Genomic DNA, 21236 nt, shown 5'->3' with positions numbered 1-21236 from the left:
TCTTCTTGGCAGTTTGTTAGATATCTCTTTAAAAAGAAATTAGTTTGGGCGTTTGTATTAAGGCAGCCTAATATTCCTTGTTATTGGTACGTTTTTGTTCTTTTTTCAGCTTTTCTATTTATTAACTTGTTTTGTAGTGTTTTAAATAATGTTTCATGTACCTTAAAGATAAGCCACAGCAGGAATGCAGCAGTTTGTCCATGTATGGTGTTCACCTTTCACAGATCAGCTCAGTTGTTATTTAGTATGCTTTTGTCATCCATGTTTCATCCTTTATCTCTGTCTCACTCACACACATGCACATCCACAGCCGCTAACCTAATGTTCCAGGATTTTTTCCACTAACTCTTCTTTCACATCAAAGAATAATGCAGCGTATCAATACTATTTTGCTTTCTGCTCACAAACTTGCACACTTTTACACATCTGCTCACATGCATACATCATGTCCATCCTTGTCAGAGCTCAGAGAAAAGCAGTACCTACTCTGCTTAAACTGAGTTCTATTTGATGCTTGGCTGCCTCAAAAACAGTTTTAATGCACCAATACCCCCCTCCTTTGCAAAATTGCTCTCTTCAGCAGAAGTTATTCTTTTTTTTCTTTTTCTTGTGTACTGCAGGTCTGGTCCTTTGCATTTTAGATGGATGCGACTGACCATGTCTGATAATGGCTGAACAGTTTAATTTCTCTTCATGGAGCTGTGCCTGCTGGTTTTAGAATTGATGCCTGTAGGTGGGCTTAAAAAGTGATTTGAAACCTTATCTTGAAAATGATTGTTTTCTCACTTATCACTTTAATGTTAAAGTATTAAATAAAAAATGGTCAGAAAGACGGACTCAGAGTTAGAGAATAAAAAAATTAAGCTACAGGTTGCTTAAAAAATGATTAGTAGTTATGATCAGTACAAGTGCTAAAGTGCCAGTACCTTGTAAACAGTTTGAGCAACAGTAACTGTTTATGAATTTACTATAGTATATATATTATAAATCTTTACAATGTTTATAATTGATGCTTCAAAAATGATTTTAATTGTAGAAGAAGGGTTATTCCAGCAGATATAATCACCAGAAAATCTGGATGAATTAAATTGACACGGAGACTGCAATATCAGTATGAAAGATAGGACACTAGATAATTAGAGGAACATGAACAGAGTTAAAAAATTGACATTGATTGTTAAATTATTAATACGAAATAAAAGGGGATCAATACTTCACACAACAAAAAATAAAACTTTGAACAAAAGGTCCAATAGAAGCTTTAAAAAAAAAACTAATTACAAAAACTCTTTATCCTTTCCATTTTTTTTTACAATTTCTGGTATTGGTATTTGGCATTTTTAGAAGGTCTCCAAACCTTGTAACTATCATTTGATCTCAATTCTGACCTTAAAAGAAATAAGGAAGAATTATGATTGCATTTTCATTTAGAGGTGACTTGAGTTTTCGGAAAGCAGGCTAACAATTATGAGCTTATGCTTTATTGTACTCTCCTCCCAGTTCAGCGGACCGGTGCAGACCACCTGCTGCTCGGAGGGAATGAATATGCATAAACACAGCAGAGACACACATAATGTATAGCAATCCCTGTCATACTCAGCAGACCTTCAGTTTGATGCTCTTACACACAAACAAGCTCCAGGCAATGCCCTTTAGTTTGTCCATGAGCTCACATGTCAGCAGCACGTCCTAAGGCTGCATGTCTCCCTATTGTCTTTCCTTAAATGTCCCTTTCACCTTCTTTTTGCTATAGGTTGTTTAACCTTTTTGTCACTTTTGTCAACTCTCACTTTCCTATTAGCTTTGCTCCAGAGGGACATCTGATGTCTTAATGGCAATATGGCTTCTCAGACTCTCAGGTCATACACTGTGTCCTTTGCAAACAAGTAAAGAAACAGTGTCCCTATTCTTTCTATTTTTCAATAAATATTCTATGAACTCTGTCTCCATAACACTTCTTTTTTTTCCCACTTTCTACTTCACTATTTGCTAGTGTCAGCATAGTTGATAGGAGTTGTAAACCGATTTTGGATACTGGCAAAAATACCAGAAAAAATGATGGTTACAGGACCATCCATCCTTCTTCTAAGGCTGCCTAATTCCTTTAAGGATAAAGGGGTTGCTGGTGTCAGAAACTGGTGGTGAAGGCCCCAAAATGCAGGAGACTGGGCTTGGTGACAAAAACTCAAGCATTTACTTAAAAAACTAGAGCTTGACAAACCGCATGTAGAAACAAACCTGGTGGCAAAGCTAGACAAGTTACAGAGGTAATGATAGAATTAGGTTTGAATTAAGTAGGCTTCTATAATACATTAAGTCATTTAGAAAGTAAATCTATCCAAATAATTTTTTTAGAGTATTTGAGAGTATTGTAATATGAAGTGTCTTGCTAAAGGGCACAGAGTGTGATGTCTTGGGTTTAAACCACTGACTGATTGCAGACAGCAAACCTGATGTTCATTGTGTCCCTATTGGTTTATGTAATTGCAAATCCAAACCCTTAAAACTATTTTGTATGGCTACATTTTTAAGATATTATCAACTCTCTGTTTCTTCAAGCATTTTGGTGTACCCGTTTTTTAATGATACCTGGTCTCAACCATTAAAGACCATGTGTTTCTTGCTCATTCACAATCTTTTTCCACTTTCTTGGGCACTCGCATGCAAGTCTTAGGAAACACCCAAGGACGTCCACTCCTTTATTTTGTTCTTCTTGGTCTTTATGTCCCCATGTACTGTTGTCCTTTAAGGGCTTCTTGCTTGAAGCCTTTTCATGCACGCCCCCTCTCCCATTCCAATGTCTTGGTAATGAACTTTCAGCTTCTCATTTTTCTATCACATTCTGCTGTGTTGTGGACATGACAGATGACTAAGGACCTCCAGAGGTTCGCACCCCAAGGCTCCAGATAAAGACAACTCCTACCCCAGAATGATCAATCAATCAGTTTATACCGCAGGCTCAGGATCAGCCAATTAATCAATCTACGAGCCAGCAGATGTTACTGCTGTCCGTCCTCAGTAGAGCTGGCAGAAAGGTGGTGGTGGTCGGATCTTCAACAAAGGCTGGGAGGCTTAAGGTGTCAGAGATGGAAAAAAGTGATTTTTCATGCTTCTATCAGCATTTTAGCCATTTAGTGCCTAATGCTTCCATTAGCTCCAAACCATTACCTGACTTGCCTGATAGTTTAGTTATCTTCATATTCTCTTTAAAAACTCCTGTTTTTTCTAACACAACCCAGTTTACAAATACACAAGTGTTTTGTTTTTCTGTCAGATGAAGCCCCAGGTCAACTACATCAATGAACTGCCAAGTCCAAGGAGACTTTGTCTTAATTTGCCGCTAAATGGTACACGTGCAAACGTTGAGACACCCACGCTCTCAACCTACACCTCTTGACCTTTGGTCCTTGTCCAGCATAAACTTGCCCTTTAACCCAGTAGGTCAATGCCTTATTATTCACTGTGAAAAAGACCCCAGAGAATGCAATTAGGGACACTAGGGTTTACATCTCAGATCACTTTTCATGCCATCCTATGGCCTTACTCTTAATTTTTCCTTCGTAACAGTTACTCCACATCTATTCACAAAAAATATTCCAAACATCCTTAGTCAGGTTAGGGAATATGTTTTCGATTCAAAAGATTAATGAAGGGTAAATGTGAATGTGACACAGGACAGCAGCAGAACATACAATTTAATTATAATGTATTTTAAAAAAAATCATATATATATGAGCTTTTTATTGTAATTACTTTTTTGTTTATTCAATTGCCTTTTTTAAGCTTGTTGCATTATTCTACTTACATTTCCACTACACCACATAAGATTTAAACTGCTATAGCAATAAATGCACAGATAGTCTCAAGAGTGCTTGAGGTGTGAATATTCTCTCTGTCAGTTCTCTTCATTGTTATAAATATTTTATCTGCATCTACATTGTGCCTTGTATCCATTGTCACACTCGGCAAAGAACAATTGACTCACAAATTTGAAAATGCTCAGTGTCAGCAAATTGTGCTCAACTAAATCAAACCAGAAAGAAATGCTTGTCAGTGTTTTCTTCATTACATCCCATTGATTGTATTAAAACCAACTGGTGGCTTGATCATATTGACATTTTCTGTTAGTTGTACCATCTAAGAAACAGAGAGCTTGTAGTTATACCCAGACAATTCATCAAACCCATAGTTTCTCATCTTACCAGTGGTTATAATCGCCATTAGACATACAGTGTCGTGGTAACACACGATGCTTTCTTGCCCCAATCTGCACCGTGGGGGTAAAATGCTAAAAATCGTGGTTGGATTGTCATATCTATGAATTGCCTATATACATATAATACTGTGTTCTTTTGACTGTATCAAAGCTAAGCCTGATAACTTGCCTCACCGTATCTACGTAGATACTGATTACGTCCACTATAGACCTAAACGCCTCCTGTGGAGACTAATAGCTTGCCATGAATTTTAGTGTTATAGGTATTCAGTAAATCCCCATGATGCAAATTAACTATTAAATTTGAATGGCCTCCAGCTGAGTTTTACAGACTTGGCTTCTAGGACTCATGTTTGATTGGTGATGTGGAGGATTAAATGATGGCTGATAAGAAGGTCAGATGTTATAATTAACAGCCTTATTTAAAATGCAATTTGACCATTTGTATTTATTTTGTTTGTACTTAAGGATCTACATTTTTTTTAGATATATTTTGTGTTAATTATTATTTGGTCCATCAGCCCCATTGGTCAGCCATTAGTCCCACTCACATACTTGTTTATTAGCCCTTTGTAGCTCTTTTTTTTCCAACTCTTCATTGTTTCAATTATAGCATTGCACGACACCATGGGTACCTCTGTTACATCTCTTGAGCAACTTGTGATTCAGCAGTAAAGGCAACAGGAGTTTTTAGTAAAAATGGAAAAATATTAAGAGCAGGACATTACATCATAACTGTGACATCTGATTTGGTTTGTTTAAATCGCTAAAAAAGAACAGGGGTGGTTTAAGGAGCATGTCTGTTTTTTGCTCTTAAAGTATGGCGGACAGTGCAAAAAGGCTAATGACTAGACGAGCTCCTGTCTCCTTCTTCCACCTATCCGTAACCTTCCACATACCACCTACACCTCCACCGTGCTAATTAACACTAGAGCACGGTCACATCGTTGTGCCCTTTGACCTCCCCTCCGCCAGTCAGGTCGCAGAGGACTTCAAGCTAGCGGCTTCAGTATTAGTTTGTCACAGGTTCCTGTCGCAGACGACTGTGATAGATGGGCCCCGGCGAGCAGCTCTGACCCACCGTGCTGCAGTGCTCTCTTGAAAGCTGTGAGCGAGCATTGATTATGATGCTACTCGTGACAGGGGGTGAATCAGGGCTCAGATGATGGTGGCAGCAGAGGGGACAGGAGAGACCAAGGTTATGGATGAGGTGCAGTTAGTTAATGTGATGAGATTTGATTTGTGCTCCATTGATCTTGACATCGTGCAAGATTATTTTCACCTATCATGTTTTAGAAGCGTGTAGCAGCCGTACAGTGAAACAGAGTGTAACCGCATTGGTTTACTTTGGGAGTATCTGTCATTGAGTGGAAGCACCAAGTGAATAATTTAGCATACATTTGCAGAATGTCATATTTCTTACAAGCCATTATAAACTTTTTCTCATGATATTTATTGGACTTTTTTCCTGCTTAGTGGAAACCAGAAAATAAATGTTTAAGACTAGTTTCTAAAAATAAAAAAAAGCCATATAAATGACGTTCATCTTGCCTTTACTCTTGTAATAACACGGATATATTTATAGTAAACGTGTTTGAATGAATTTCAAGTAAAGATTTTATTCAAACTCAGACTGCCGCTACATACAATTTGCGCATTATCTGTGGATGATATGTCGGTCTTTCGTGATACCTGTTTCTTGCGTTCGTTATTCTTCAATGTGCAAAAATGTCTGTCGAGGGTCTCAGCAGACATGTCCTTACGTGAATTTGGTTTCGAGCTGTTCTAAATTTTTGGTCGATTGAGACTTACGCAGTTAGGTTTAGTTTACATAGTTCATGCGCAATTATTACGTGAATCAAATGCAGTTGTGCATGATTTTTTTTGGCTTTTCATGACCGTTTCACGTACGTCCATGTATGTCTTGCGTTTTTTTTTTTTATACATGTACCACCGGTGTAAAACTTTCATATTCTGTAAAAAGCTCCAAGATTACATTAAAATTCTGTAATTGCAAATAAACAGCACAATAATCACACAGGGTTCATGTGCGATTTGCGTAATGGGGGTATTAATTGGCTGATCTTTCACCCCTCCAGCAGTCAATACCAAGTGGGGGTCTCCCAATCCCCCCGAGCAATATGCTCAAATTAAAGATTAAGATTTAAAAAAAAAAGTCCTTGTTACGCTGTCACACACCTAAGTTGTAGGTAGCAGCAGTGTGACATAGCCTTTGCACAGATTAGATTTAACTGATGTGGGTACGTATGTTGCATTTTCTTTAGATTTTTCTTTTTTAAGTAAAATAATTAGAAAACACTTTAAAAAGAGTTACAGATATGAAATACTAAAGGTAAATAGCATTAAGGGAGGAATTCAGTGAAAAACGCTGACGAAGCAGAATCCACATGCGCTCATTTGTCTTCCATCTTTCTTCTCTCAGCTCCTTCATTTCTTCCTCCTTCTCCTTCCATCATGTAAGCCCAGCTCAAACTGTGGCAGTCAGCTAATTAAAAAACATGGTTGTCCTTAATTATTCAGCGGTTGGCTAATTGATATTCACAGAGGCGTTCACGGAGCCTAAATGATTCGTTTAATCTGACCACCGCAGTCTCACTTTTAACTGGCTGTCACCCTCACCTATGTTGCTACTCTACTTCATAAGTGACGAAGGAATGTATGATGAAGTTTGCTCCTGATCCCGGTGCAGTTTCTTGTGGTAAAGTAGAACCAGGTGTGTCTGGGAATGATTGCACATAAGAATGAGACAAAGTTTTGCTCATTGTATCAAAAAGTTGTATCAGCTCAGTGCTTGTTGTGACAGCATTTGCCCTAATAGAGAAAAATGCACAAAACGTAGTTACGTTTTAGAGTTTCTTTCCTTCTTTATTTTTGTTTTCCTTTAACAAAAAAACCCTTTGCTCATGCTTCAATTTTGAGTCTGTTCTTGACTGTTAAACCGATAAGTCACCTTTTATCCTCCCCTTTTTTGTCTCTCTTCTCTCAAGTTCTTTTTCTTGTCCCATTCTGCCCCCTCTTTTCCTCCCCCAACCCTTACCAGAGGTCTCCTCCTCCGCCCCGACCGCCTCTTCATTAGGGGAACAAAAGAAGCATGGGCCGTCCAGAGGTCGGTCCTATTGTTTGGCCCTTAGTGTGATCAGATTATCTTTTAAAGTGTTCTGAATGAGACTGATCAACCAGAAGTAATCCTTACATAGTGTGTGCGCGTCTGGGCATGTGTGTGTCGACAAAGGGGAGGGCCAACTTGCTTGCATGGAAATTGAACATATGCACTGGTGCATGTACACACAGACACTTGCAAACACTCACAAAAGTGAGTAAAAATGGAAAATCCCTTGGTACACATTTCTGTCACAATCTCTCTCTTTTTAATGACTCCCTTAGTTGCGCGTTCGGCACACATTTGTACCCCCCCGTGTTGGTACAGCTGCAGAGGCTTGCACGTGTGTGATGATTTGCTTGTCACAGATCAGTGTCTTAGCCATTGTGTGCACCTTAGTCTCTGTCTGCATGCTTTTCTTTACAAAGCTAGAGTCTTTATTTATTTCAACCAGCATTTCATTGAGTTTGGACACACTCATGACGATACACAGCCTCCCTTGTCAAAAAAATTATTTCCTTCTATGCCATCATCCATTGCCTTCTACCAATTTTCACTTTTTGTCTACCATCACAACTTAATCTCTTTGAAATGATGCCAGCCTGTCCTAGAGCCCATGATTGCAGCCTCATATCAGGAACATATTTCAGTATAATATGAAGTTTAATATAGCTTTAAGGAATCATCAAGGCAAAACCCCACCTCTGTCATTAAGGTTTAGTTTGTAGTTTTTTCCATTGCAAAGTGCAGCTAACTCTCACTGATGTGTACTACAAGTAAGAAAATATATTCTTAGCTGAAAGGAGTCTATACAATATAGCAACTGTAATGTTAAACTGTGTTGAGGACATAATAGACAGCACTACTATAGTCCTGGTGTTGTGAGTATTGATAGTTGCTGAGTATTGTTTTATTGGGTGTCCTGCACCACAGTGAAGGCGTCTGCTTTTGTCAGAAGTGTTTCTGTCCTGCTTGTCTTCTTCGGTGAGCATGAAGCATCCCTTCGACTTTGAAACTTCCCCCTCTCGTCTCTTGGAAGGGCAGCTTCTCCCTGAGACTCCTCACTGCTCCTCATCACCATGCGCAGAGGAAGGCAGCTTTGGCTGCAGTGTGTTGAATAGCTAAAGGCATATAATTCTCAGCAGAGCATAGGACTTTTCCCCTTCAAATCCTGTATTTTATTTACAGGTCTAAACATGTTACATGGCTATAGATATAACGCTTCAATGTAGGGCCGCACGATATGAGGAAAACTTGCGATATGCGATGTTAGAGATTAATATTGCGATAAGGATGTGATTTGCGGTATATAAACAAATAGCAAAATTACCAAAAACATCATTACCATTTCATTGCAACAGTTAAAAGTTATACTCCAAATGACCCTCGTTGACATAGGTGACAAACATCCAACATAAAAGGCCTCCCTCCGATTAGTCAACAACTTGAAGGCGTCCATCCGATTGGTCAAATGCATAAAGGGATTTATTTGATTCGTTAAATGGTTCAAGCTGCCATAAGATTGTTTTAACACATTTCAGGTTTACGGTTTATTGCGATTTTCGCCGTCTTTTGCGATATGCTTATTGCAGAGCTGGATATTGCGATAACGATAAATTTGCGGTATATTGTGCAGGCCTATTTCAATGTATTGCCTGTGTTGGTGTTTATATATGACAGTTCTCTACAATGTCATATGACTTGTATTTAAGCTTACATGCACTTCCTATAATTATATTTTAATTTAATTATATTTTTATATTTTACTTTCAATGTGGCTATATGCACTGGTGCTGTTTTTTACTGTGAAAAACATTTTTAAGGTCATAAAGTGTGAATTTCTGATTGAAATAAATGTGTTAAAGAAGCATCGTCTTAAAACACCCAGAAATTCTCAAACGGGACTCTTAAAAACCTGTTCAATCCATCAGCCCCTATTTTCACTTCTTTTTCTTTTCTTTTTTTTTAATTCTTTTGCTTACATTGTTCAGGATCTCGAACAAAAGGTGAGTCCGAAGGTCTTGACTGCTTCTGAATGTCATGTGTTGGTGTCTCAACTCTCCCAATACAGTCAAGTGTTCCAGGAACCGTTGCCTACATGGATGTATATGTTAAATATCTATTGTTTATGAATAGTTTTATAATGAAGGGATTTTTATGTACTTTTAGCTGTGATAAATTGGAGAATTTAGTGTAACTTGCACACAGCAAAATAGTTTGTTGATCAGGCTGTCACATTAATTCTTATCCTAAAATCCTAATTTTATTTGTTTGCAAGTAAAACAACATTTTATATGCATCCATAAATGTAGTTTCACATTTAAAGATATTTTTTATCCTTTTCTCAGGACGCTTAGATCAGGTCATACGTCTTGTCATGTAAATACCGAGCTTCACGTTTAGGGAAGGTCACACTGGAGGGAAGGACAGTGAAGATAGGTAGGCTGGGTAAATATATATGGCAGAGCCAATGCTTGTTTGCGCTGAGAAATGATGTTATCTTCTTAGCTTGATAGTAGTTTGGATGAAGAGGTAACACAGAGGAAAGAGGGTAGTTTGTTATGTATGTTTCTCCTTTCACCATCAAATAAAAATAATTCCCCACCCCTATCTCTTTCCATAGATGTACAGTTATTTGTTGTTGTTGATCAGTGAAAAGCAGGTCTGTTGAATTTGTCTAATTTGAAACTCATCAGAGCTCGTTTTAAGGGGGTCCTGCCGTGTGTTTGTGTGTTATGATCATTTTGTTAAAATTGGCAATGCCCCGCTGAGCACATAAGTAATGGATTTTCGTCTGTGCTGTGTGGATGTGTGTGTGCTGCCTTTTGTATATGTGAATGGACGGGCATCTGTGTGTGTTCAGGCCAAGCAGCTGGAAGCCAAGGAAGCTGATCTGAAGAAGCAGGATGCCTTCTACAGAGAGCAGGTGGCGCGGCTGGAAGAACGGGTGAGAAAAGATGTTTTCACTTTTTTTTATATTTTTCTTTTTGCTCTCTACTTTTGCCTTGTAGCTCAATCCTAATTTCTGCTGGCCTTCTTCTGTGTGACGTGAACTCAGTCTTGCTGTCACTGCTTCTCTAATTTCTCCTCACTTTTAGCTTCATTTTTTTTTTATCTCCCTATTTTCTATTTTTTTGCTAGAAAAGTGAAGTAAAGGTTAATCTAATTCATCCCAGTGTGTGTCCTCCCTTTGCTGAAAATGACACTACCGTGATGTTACATGTCAAACCAGTTTCCTATGGATTGGGACAGGGGTCAGCTGTCATGCTTTGCACACTTTAAATGGCAGCTTCCTGCTGATCGCAGAAAGATGTCTGAAAAGCAGGGGAGCAGGGTCAAATGCCCTGTTAAAGTGTGTTAAAATGATGCCTTCATGTAATTTAAGTATCTCAGGAAGAATGTTATGCACTATTTGATGTTTTTTGAAATTATGCTGCCATGCTGGGGAGGAGTTTTCTTACCTTTGGAGGGCGCAAAATGCCAAATGGCCTCCATAGGTGAAAGTTAAATGGAAATTCTCAGTCTTGTGAAGGCATTGCAGATGAAAATGTCAGTTTTAGTCTTGTTCTCATGCATTCACTTAGACTGGTTTTGTCTTTATCCATTTCATCCAAATGTCATTTCTAGGTTGTATTATGGATCATAAATAGAAAGAATTCTTCTAAAACATTGCATATTCATATAAAATAAGATATGGTATAAAATTAAATGTGTTCTAAATTGAAGCTGCACTACTAAAATAGCATTTGTATTTTTCTTTTTTTTCTATTCTTACTCAAAATGTTTAAATTGATAGTATTCACTTTTGATTATACCTTAGGTCAGGGGTCGGGAACCTATGGCTCGCGAGCCATATATGGCTCTTTTGATGGTCACATGTGGCTCGCAGACAAATCCTTAATTATACTTTTTTTTTTTCATTAGACCAGTCCTTCTCGGGCGCGATGCAATGCCAGAGGCGCGCAGTAGTAGCGGTGCTTGGAGAAAAAACTATCAGTTTACTGTTATCTATTATTTCACAGAGTTTGTACCACCCGGAAACCTTTGAATTGCCTCCCTGAGGAAGAGCGCGCAGTTTTGGGGACGGGATGTGTGAGGAAGAAAGCAGAGGGGGTGGGGGGTGGGGGGGGGGGGGACCGGCAGCAGGTGAATCGCGCAGAGATGGTAAAAACGTAAACCTGCTGCCCGTCACTCCTGCAGCGTGGGTGTGTGTGTTTGGTTCCATGTCTGTCTCACATCTAAAGAACATTCAGACCTACGATCACGTTTAAAGTCTCAACGCCTGCATGAAGCAGAAACTCACCACGGATCAACCAGACTAGACCATCAGCAAAACCACCACGAGAAATACTCATCATTTATTAGCAACAGTATAACAATGTTATTAAAAAGAATCCACAGACTTATTGGACTTTAAAAATGTTGAAATTACATCAAATGCACACATTCATTTGTATATTTAGTTTTAAACATATTGTCGCGGACTGAGTTTAACGTGGCTGTTGGGCCGCGTTAAAAGTTCTGGAGTTCATGGAACGCATCGTTCAAGCAGAGATCTGATTGGCCCTCAGTTCTGTCGCTCAGCCTGTTGTTAGGGAGTTTGGACCAATGGGGTTCAGCCATGGGCCGAATAAGGAAATGGGAGGGCTGGAGCAGGACGGGGGAATATAAAGTTGGGAGACGCTCTCTCGTCTCGGCGGGAGAGATTCAGGAGTTGCTGAATTGATTGTACGGCGTTTGTTGCGGTCTACAGTAACCAGAATAAAGAACCCTAAAAGAGGTTAAGTCTCCGTGCCTTAGTGTGGGAAAGGGACACTACATTATTGTATGGCTCTTTCGAAATTACATTTAAAAATATGTGGCGTTTATGGCTCTCCTGGCCAAAAAGGTTCCCGACCCCTGCCTTAGGTGCTCAGCCTTAATTAAAACACATTCCAAAGGTGCTGACACACGACAGAAATGAGATGTGCTATTGCGCCAGTGATTACAGATTTGCAGTGTTGAGTTGATCAGTTTAGTCATTGCTGTGACAAAAAATGCAAAACTCTCTCTGGTGAGCTCCTCTCACCTGGAAACAAATAAACACCTATACTGTAACCATAACTAGGGCTTATTATAAACATGACAGGGTTTTACTGACAAAATGTCTCCAAATCTAAACAGGCAGGATCAGAAATTACTTATGATAGTTATTTTTACAGACACATGCTCTGCTGTATTTACCTTTTGTAATCTCACCGCTTCACAGAGTTTTAAGTGAAATTTTGCATGTCTATTTTTTTTAGTTTATTTATTTATATTTTACAGTGCACTGAATTCTTATTGGCTGTTAGCCTTGTCAGTCAATCTCTTGTACAGAATGCGCTCAGGTCACCACATTTACACAAATTCTTGATCGCGAGCAGATCTTTGTTTTCATTCTTTATTACTGAACTTATTTTTCTTCAAAGGTTTGAACTTTGAGAGTTTTAACATAAGTGAAAATGTTCCTTTCTGTCTGAAAAATGTGAATAAAGTGTGTAGTGATGAGTTTTACTGCCTTAAAACATATTTAATTCTACTTTGCAGATTTCACCTATCGAGGCGTTTTTAGAACGTAACTAGGGATCACTGAAAAATATAAAATATAAAATGTATGAAAATGTCATTCTGGTTTTTCTTTTTCTTTTTTGCTATTATATTTATTTGTTAATCATATATTTTGATAGGTTGGTGTTTTTAACAAAAGTACCTTTACCAAAGTAAATGTTTACAAAGGAAGCAGATTGATTACATTGATTCACTACTTTCCTCATAACAGTTTGGAATTTTTGGTTATCTTAAATGTTTTGTGTAGTTTGGGTTTGTTAATAATGCATTTGTTTATTTTTTATTTTTGTTTTTCTAACAGCTTGAAATTAAGGAATGGGTTTATATAATAGGAGCCAATGTGAATGCAGTGGGTAAAAGTAATGAATTCCAACTAACACAAGTCCTATTGACTTTAGGCAGCTGCCATTGATCATCCATGTTGGCCTTTGGTCAATATGTCGTAGATCAAGGTGTCAACAAATCACCTTCTCACCACAGTGACAAACAGCAGATTGAAGGTGACGTAAGAACAGTCGGACAACATTCAGGGCTGTCGAAGACAAAATACAAAACTGTAATTCAGCATAGATGGACAAAGACTGTGAACTTCTGGATGCATAAAAAGGACAAAAATATGGCAAGAGAGTAGGGGTGTACCCGTACGGATCTCTAGCCACAGTACAGAACTCATGTGTATCACAGATCGCAACCCCCTCCCCATCCTCCATGAGCGCGCATTATTTTCTGTTCACACCCAATGCAATTTGCGCGTCACATTCACATACATTCTTTTTGTTTTAACATGCATCAAAGTCGCTGCTCGAGGCGTGTCCAAAATTGCATTTATAAACCTGACACTCCAGTGTGTGGGAGGAGCTACCGTCAAAGGTTTTTCTCTACCTCTTTATGGAGAACGCGAATGTTGAGTGATCCGGTTTATTATTTGGGAGAGTACTACAAAAGCATCGATGAGCAGTGCACGTCTGGGTTCATGAGATGATTGTGAAGAGGAGCAGCAGCAGCGTCTGAATGACCGGCACAGTGGCAGGAGAAAGCCGCTGGTCCGTCTATAACCAGAGGGAGGGCACAGTAAAAGAATGTAAAGTGGTCAATTCTGACATCCCCCGATTCTCTCCTTTTATTTTTTAAATGTACTTTTTGTTTTTTTGTATCAAGATACGATACACAATAATGCGCTTTGCTAAAAGGGCAACTTGAGTATTTTTTTATACATAGGAATTTATTCAGTTAAATGATTGATTGATTGATTGATTGATTGATTGATTGATTTCAAGCATTGTAGTCAAAGCAATAAAGAATTCACACAGATTTATCAAACTGATTACAGAAATTATCCAATGCATAGATAAAAAATGCAGGAAAAAGACATGTCATTAATGTTTTGTTTTTATTAATAGGCCTCAATGAACGAATATTTAGATGTGATATGCATTTGTGTGTGTGTGTGTGTCTAGGTTTTGAAGTACTTTACATACGTTTATTTAAAAATATTTGTATAGCTTTTAAAATATTAAACGATAGGCTTTTATCTTGTAATTTTTCCTATTGTATTTTTCCTTTTTACTGATCCAAAAAATGATCCAAGCTGTGACTCTCAAACCGTGGCACGATCCGAACCGGGAGTTTTTTTAAGAGTATCTCTAAAAAATGGTCACATTTGTGGTTACATTACAAAAGCGATAACACAAAAAGACACAGAGGAATCAAAAAGGTTGTCTCAAACAGTAAAGAAAAACAGTACAAGATTTAAAAAAAAAAGAGGTTGGACGTGTTCCACAGAACATAAATTAAATTTGTTGAAGTTTAGAATAGCATTAGCAGGAGAAAAAAAAGACAACACACTCAGAGGTTTTCTTAATGAATTGATAAACAATGTGGCAATCCCTCTTTGTAAAAAGTATTCACTTATATCCTTTTTTGTTAGCATGTGGTTTAATCCAGCCTTGTGTCTAGTAATGATGATATGATGTGTGCATGCTGTGGATCAGCGATGGACATACTACATGCTGTCCTGTCTGGCTGGATAAGAGGCGTAGTTTGTTTGGACTGTTATAGTTGCACTTTTTGTGGTCTGAGTGCTTCTTTTGGCACACAGTCTAGCACTCTTCATACATTGTGCTCTTCCCCAGCGTAAGCCAGAATCATTGGAGGAATGCTGTATTCCCATGCAACGACTGAGCACTGTGCATGCTCTATTTAACACAGTTATGTCCCAAAACAGCTTCACTCAAATCTATTTTTTTTCTGTTTAAAAGCACTACAAAAAAATACTACACTAGTTCACTCAAAATCATGTATTATCTTTGCGTTAATAGATCATTAAATCTGCACTTTATGGATCATTTTGAAAAGGATCCATGTGTCTATTGTGAGATCTAAGATATAACGATATGTTTTTCATGTCATCTTTTAAAGATCAACTCTAATAGAAAATGTGGTTTTGGTGTTTTTAGACATCTTCTAGTGACATTCTTCCATGATGGACATAAATTAAGAATTTAAAGTTAAAACTCAAAGTTGCATTTCTGGGTAGATCTTTATTCAAATTGTTGTGAATCAAGGGCAGATGAAAAAATTCTATTTGGAAAACACCATATTTGTGTCACAGAAAATTTGCTGGGTGGGCCAAAACACCCTGCTCCGCTCAATTCTGATGCATCCACTTGTAGACAAATAGATTCATATGCGTTTTTGTTTTTCCTCATCAGAGCTGGCATCTGGCTCAAAACTGTACGGCTGGATAGCTGCAATATTGCTCGCCACTTTCTTGCACCAGTAATGTTAGGTTGGGATTGTGAGGGGCTGTAAGCTGGCAGAAGGGTTGGGAAATAGAGAGCCCTCAGCAACAGGCAAAGGTCGGGGTTGCTCTGCGGCAACAGTCCCACCCACAACTCAAAGTCAAATTTCTAATGAACTACTGCCGCTCTGCAGAAACTACGTCCCAGAAAACAACAGGGTTTTTTTTCTTCTTAATTTTGCCTAAAAATGGCACAATCATAATTAAAACACCACTGGGAAGTCTTAAAATAGATCTAGAGATGATTGGAGTGGCTATTTAAGAAAAACAAAGCAGTTTTGTTTAGTTTCATGGTTATAATAACTAGCAATATTCTTTGATATTATTGTAATCCTTTCAAATAATAATATCCTTTGTTAAAAAAATGAATAGGAAAGCAATAAGCTTCAGGTTTTTACAGTAAAGTGCTGGTGCCCAGCTCTTTAAAAAGGACTTTTATTGTGAATATTTTTTTTGATCAGACATTGCCATATAATGCATAGCTCTTAATGTTAACCTTTAAAAATGTCAAAAGAAAAAAAAAACGGTTGAGTCTGAGATTATAATAAAGGAGTGAAATGTTTTTTTTGATTTGTAGTACTGTCAGGCTGCTTTGTTTTTTTCCACTGCTCCTATTTCTTGGTTCAGATTTAAATAGGAGTCTATTCAAGTGGAACTTGTGCGGTTCTGCTGTTCTTTCTTGCAATCTTTCACTGGAAAACATGCATGTTAGAGTGTTGCAATACTCTTAATTTTCTGAAAGTGTGAGACAGGTATACTTATGTGTCAGAGATTGGCCCTAAAATTGATGTCTGTCTAGGATGTGAGTTGTCTATCTTGGCTGTTTAAAAAATAAGCATGCTGCGTTTCTGTCAAACGTTGAAGGAAGTAAGATTGCAGCCGTAGTCACTGAGGGGGAAAAAAGCAACAAAAAAATAGCCACAAACTAGTGGCTTGATGTCTGTGGACATGGGATTCGGCTGTACTCTCACCAGCTGGCGCTCACTGTTGCAATCAAAGCGCAATACTTTTCCGGTGTAAATGTCCACATTTCGATTTCAGTCAGTGTGTTCTGCTGGCTAAATATTATCTCCCAGCACATTTTTTTTATACTCTGCCTCTGTTCTGAGATTCTCTCGCACTTTAGGATTTCCCCCCCACATCTTGAAAAACTAGCAGAAAGAGGCAAACCAACCAGAAGAGAGCAGGCAGAGAAATAGAATATAAGTCTGATATATATTACACGTCTCTTCCAATCCAACATGGTCATTCATCAGAGGGGCTTCCAGTGACAGGCCATCACCAGGATTCCCAGACAGCTCAGCCTGCTACCTCGACTGCTGCTGCTTATTGGGGCCACAGCCACCAAATAGCCCCTGAAAACAATATCTATATATTTATTACACTCTCATTCGCTACCTGCTTTACTGTAAAACAATCTCATATTTAACAATTCTTTCTTTTTTTCTTTTTGTAGTTGTGATCTTGTTTCAGACCCCCCTTCCAATCAAATATGTTTATGTTTCTCCTCAACTTTCCCTTTTTCTGTATTATTTTCCTCTCTAAATGACTCAACTCTAGTTTTTTAAAGTTTTGTTTTTTTCATTTTTGTTCCCGTTTGTGTATCGATGGAATTGGATTTTTCTGCTCTCCCATGGAGTACAATCAACGCAGCAATTGTCATCTCACAGCAAAGTTTCACAGCCACATGAAAGGAAGAAGTAACGGAGAGAGAGAGCATTAAACCAGTAATGGTTTCTATCTCTATCTGATGTGCCGGCTTCACCTCTGCCAGTCATTTTCTTATCCTTCTTTTTCTCAGAACCTTTCTCAATCATTTTATCAACTACAGGAATAAAACTATTTTTGAATATTTTTTTTGGAAAAAAAAGAATAGTAGCAATTCTTTTAGAAAAAAGGGCAATATTGTTAAAGCTATGAATGCCACAGAAATTCCCACTGTCACACGGAAGCCACCAACATCATCACTATGACCATGTTGTTCTAAAGGGAGCATGAGTAATTCAAAGAACTGACATGACAGCATTCTGCAGTGTTAAATTATGACTCCCACTGTCTGCTGTAGTAGATGCGTAATGGGATTTTAAAAGATTATACAGAAAGTAGCTTCAAAAAAAAAAAAAAAGAAGTCACAAGAATGGGATGGCACATTCATGGTACAGAACAGTGCTGCCACAATACACCCACTCAGGTTTTGGCTCATATGGTCCTAACAAACAGCAGTCTTAAAGAAGGAAATTCTGAATCTTTTGCAAAAAAGTATGTCTGAATTAAATCAATAGAAAAGAAATCATATAAATACCAAAAAAAGTTTCAATTTCTTTGACAACTTTATTTATTTAAAAATTATCCTATTGTAGCATAGCAAACAAAAGTCTATTTTTTCTAACATTAAAGCAGCAAAACCAGAAAGACTAAAATTCTTAGAAATCCATCAGTTATTAACGTTTATTCCAGTACTTTTTACTACGAAGTAATTATTAAGACCGCAGGCAAAGAATTCCAAACTACACTTTTGAATAAATTGCAGCTCAGGGATGAAACTGTTTTTCACTAACATGTTCAGTCATGATAGTCTTTACAAACAATTTTAATCAAAAATAAAAAAAGATATATTGAATTTGCTGAGACCTAAATAAAAGACAAAAAACCACGTCTACAGTTTACAGATTCAGATTCTCAGTCCGCTGAGGAGTGACTTCATTTCTTTGAAGTAGATTTTGAAAAAAAAATTAGGTTTTGGCCTTTAAAAATTATTTTTCTAACCTTTAATCTTTTATTTTGCACTTTAGTGATAGATTCATTTTTCTTGCCTATTCTTTTTTTTTTTTAAACTAATTCTATTTAAAGTACTTGCATCCCTTGACTTAAATTCTCAGCTTATATTTGGTGTTTAAAGTAATCTTGTAAGTAATTAACTTGTTTTACCTAACAGGTCTCTTGTTGTTACCATGTTTTTAGTCAAACAGGCGGTGCAAAAAGTCTAGATCTTTAAGCACTTTCTGCTTAAACTAATGACTAATTAGACAAATTAGGCTGTGCAGGGTCTTAAATTTTTCCTGCATATGATTGATTGTAATTCTACTGAAATAAAGAATGTGCCTGTTATTAAAATCTGGTTGTTTAGTGTTTCGATCAGACATTTTTTCTTAGAAACAAATTCATAAACACCACAAAAATGTCTGTATGCACAATTTCACAATTTTTCCACACAAAAAGAAAAAAATTTTTTTCTCTTACCTGGATCTTTAAACATTTTTGGTTATGTTTATAAAATGTTGATATACATTTCCATCAGTTAAAAAAAGGATTTAAACATTTGCTGTGGTGACCTTGAGGGAGCAACCAAAAGGAAAAGCTTATTAAAATGAAGAATATTAAAATAATTCTTTATAATAAAACTCTTTAAGTAGAACTAAAGTATCCAAGAGCAAATTTTGCCTATTGAATTGAATCGTAGTCACCTTTGTCTGTTAAAAGAGGATTAAAAGAGAAACTTGCCATTTAAATTAACGGGGGGAAAAAGATTGTGGGGCGATTCTACAAATGCAAGACAGAGTCATCTCCTGAGTGTTGGCATTAAGCTATTAAAAGAAAAAAGGGCAGATATACCTTCACCAGTTTTCTGTTAACAACTTTATTTATCCCTGAGGGGGAATTCTTTTAGAAGTGCAGTCAGTAACTTATGAAGAAAGAAAATTGACATTGCATTCAAAAAAACCAACAATACCCTAATTCCTCAATACAAAGGGAGGTGCACTAAAACATAAATGTGTTTGTGTGGGAAGTACTAGGTATTAGGTGATAACACCTGCCTAAATAACAGTGTTGGTGCTAATCAGACCTCTAATATGGGGGGAAAAAATGCCATGGGTGTCAATTTTTAGAAAATTAGTTTAAATACATGTGCACAAGAAAAATCGACAAGCAGAACATTCATAGCTTGGAAAAATGTTGGGACACAAATTCTAAGTCTAAATATGTATTCCCCCATCAGTAGTACACACACACACACACACACACACACACATACACTAGTAGAGAAGAGTGCTATTTCTGTGATTACTAAGTGGTCTCCAATTGTGACATCCTGCTGTTCGCCCAGCTGATTTATAGACTAACCCTGACCTCATAGTAGCCCATGGAGGATTGACCTTGCCAAGTCTGGGTTGAAGCACTAATTTCTTGATAATAATTGTAGCAGTGTGACAACTCTGCGTGCTTTCTTTTTTGACCTTTGATTGTTGTCTGTCCAGACTTGGCTTTGGTCATGAATGGCATAAAGCAACTATGATTTAGTAGATTTAGTGCCTTCTTGCACAGTCAAGTATCTACAATATTATTAAACATTATATTTTCTTTTCCAGGTCACTCAGTCGTATTTATTCAATTTGCTTTTCTGAGTATCTTAGCTTGTCTGGAGGGAAATTAAATACTGGCAGGGGTCTGCCAGAGAGAAATGAAGCCATTACTGCAAATGTATTGAGATTTGACAAGATAGAAGTAGCATCCCAGTTCCGGCATCAGCTTAATTTAGAAAAAAATGTTCCCGTTTCATATCAATAAAACAGTGTCCTTGAGTGGATGCCTCCTCTTTCTTATCTACTGCAAGCATAAAGCCCTAATTTAAGGAAAAATCCCCACATTGTGGTTTTGCCGAACTCATCGTGTTATATGAATCACACTACAGCTGTGGATCAGTATAGTTTGATTGTAAGGGGGTTCAAGCACAGAAACAAGCATTTTTAGTTTGAAAAAAATCTCAGAGTCCTTAGATGGATAAATAATATTGATCATTTTATGAATTCATCTTGTATATCTTCTATCACAAGAGTGCTCTTTAGTAGAGAGAGTGCAATTTATTACAGAGGATAATGCAAATATGAAATTCAACACAAATGGAAATTGGAAAACGTTCAAAACCCTGGAGTGTTTAAAGTTCATTTTCTTATAGAGTCAGAAGAAAATGTAAATAAAAAAGAGACTAAATCTCCTGGTTATTACCATGTTAAATCTATATTCTGGTAATCAAGACTTATTAGAGGTTGGCGTGTTCATTAAATGCTAAACTGCAATTCTAATTCTGTTCTACAGGTAGTAGAACACCTTGTTTTTTTAAGGACTATACACATAAACCTGACAGGCTGCTTGATTTGTCCAAAATTTACCATTTTCTATTGTCATCTGGCAGTGATGTGTCATTCCTTCAAGTCATTGCTTTTAGGTGCTTGTTTCAGCTCAGATTCCATTGATTTCTTCAGCAAATTAAATGTTATATTTCATAGGCCAAAAATCAAAATATTGCAAACTATTCGCTGGAGGGGAAAGCCTTTAAAAAAAAAAATCTAAAAAAAAGTCACAGGACAACTGGAATAGTTTATTTTAGGACTGAAGCGACAAAGCAGGAGATGTTTGTCCACAATACACGGAACATCATGTTTTTTAGTCAAACAGAACAAATAGACACAGAAGCCTCAAGCATGGTAGCTTGATGAAAAAAGGTTGAAAAA

The 21236-nt window shown here is 37.4% G+C and overlaps 1 protein-coding gene across 4 annotated transcripts in view; it reads left to right on the top strand.

Annotated features, from left to right (window-relative positions):
• The window catches only part of chchd3a (coiled-coil-helix-coiled-coil-helix domain containing 3a), an 84802-nt gene that overhangs the window by 42047 nt on the left and 21519 nt on the right, over window positions 1–21236 (top strand). For 2 of the 4 annotated variants that reach the window (XM_011491132.4, XM_004083039.5), the window contains 2 exons: window positions 9329–9343; window positions 10201–10284. In XM_011491132.4, the coding sequence (XP_011489434.1) occupies window positions 9329–9343; window positions 10201–10284 (99 nt within the window). The remainder of the gene's footprint in view (window positions 1–9328; window positions 9344–10200; window positions 10285–21236) is intronic. The other 2 variants (XM_011491134.4, XM_011491133.4) reach the window with 1 other exon arrangement.

The sequence above is a fragment of the Oryzias latipes genome, chromosome 23, assembly GCF_053564925.1.
Source record: "Oryzias latipes strain Hd-rR chromosome 23, Olatipes_Hd-rR_3.1".
NCBI lineage: Eukaryota > Metazoa > Chordata > Actinopteri > Beloniformes > Adrianichthyidae > Oryzias > Oryzias latipes.
This window is presented reverse-complemented; position numbering and strand designations above follow the sequence as displayed.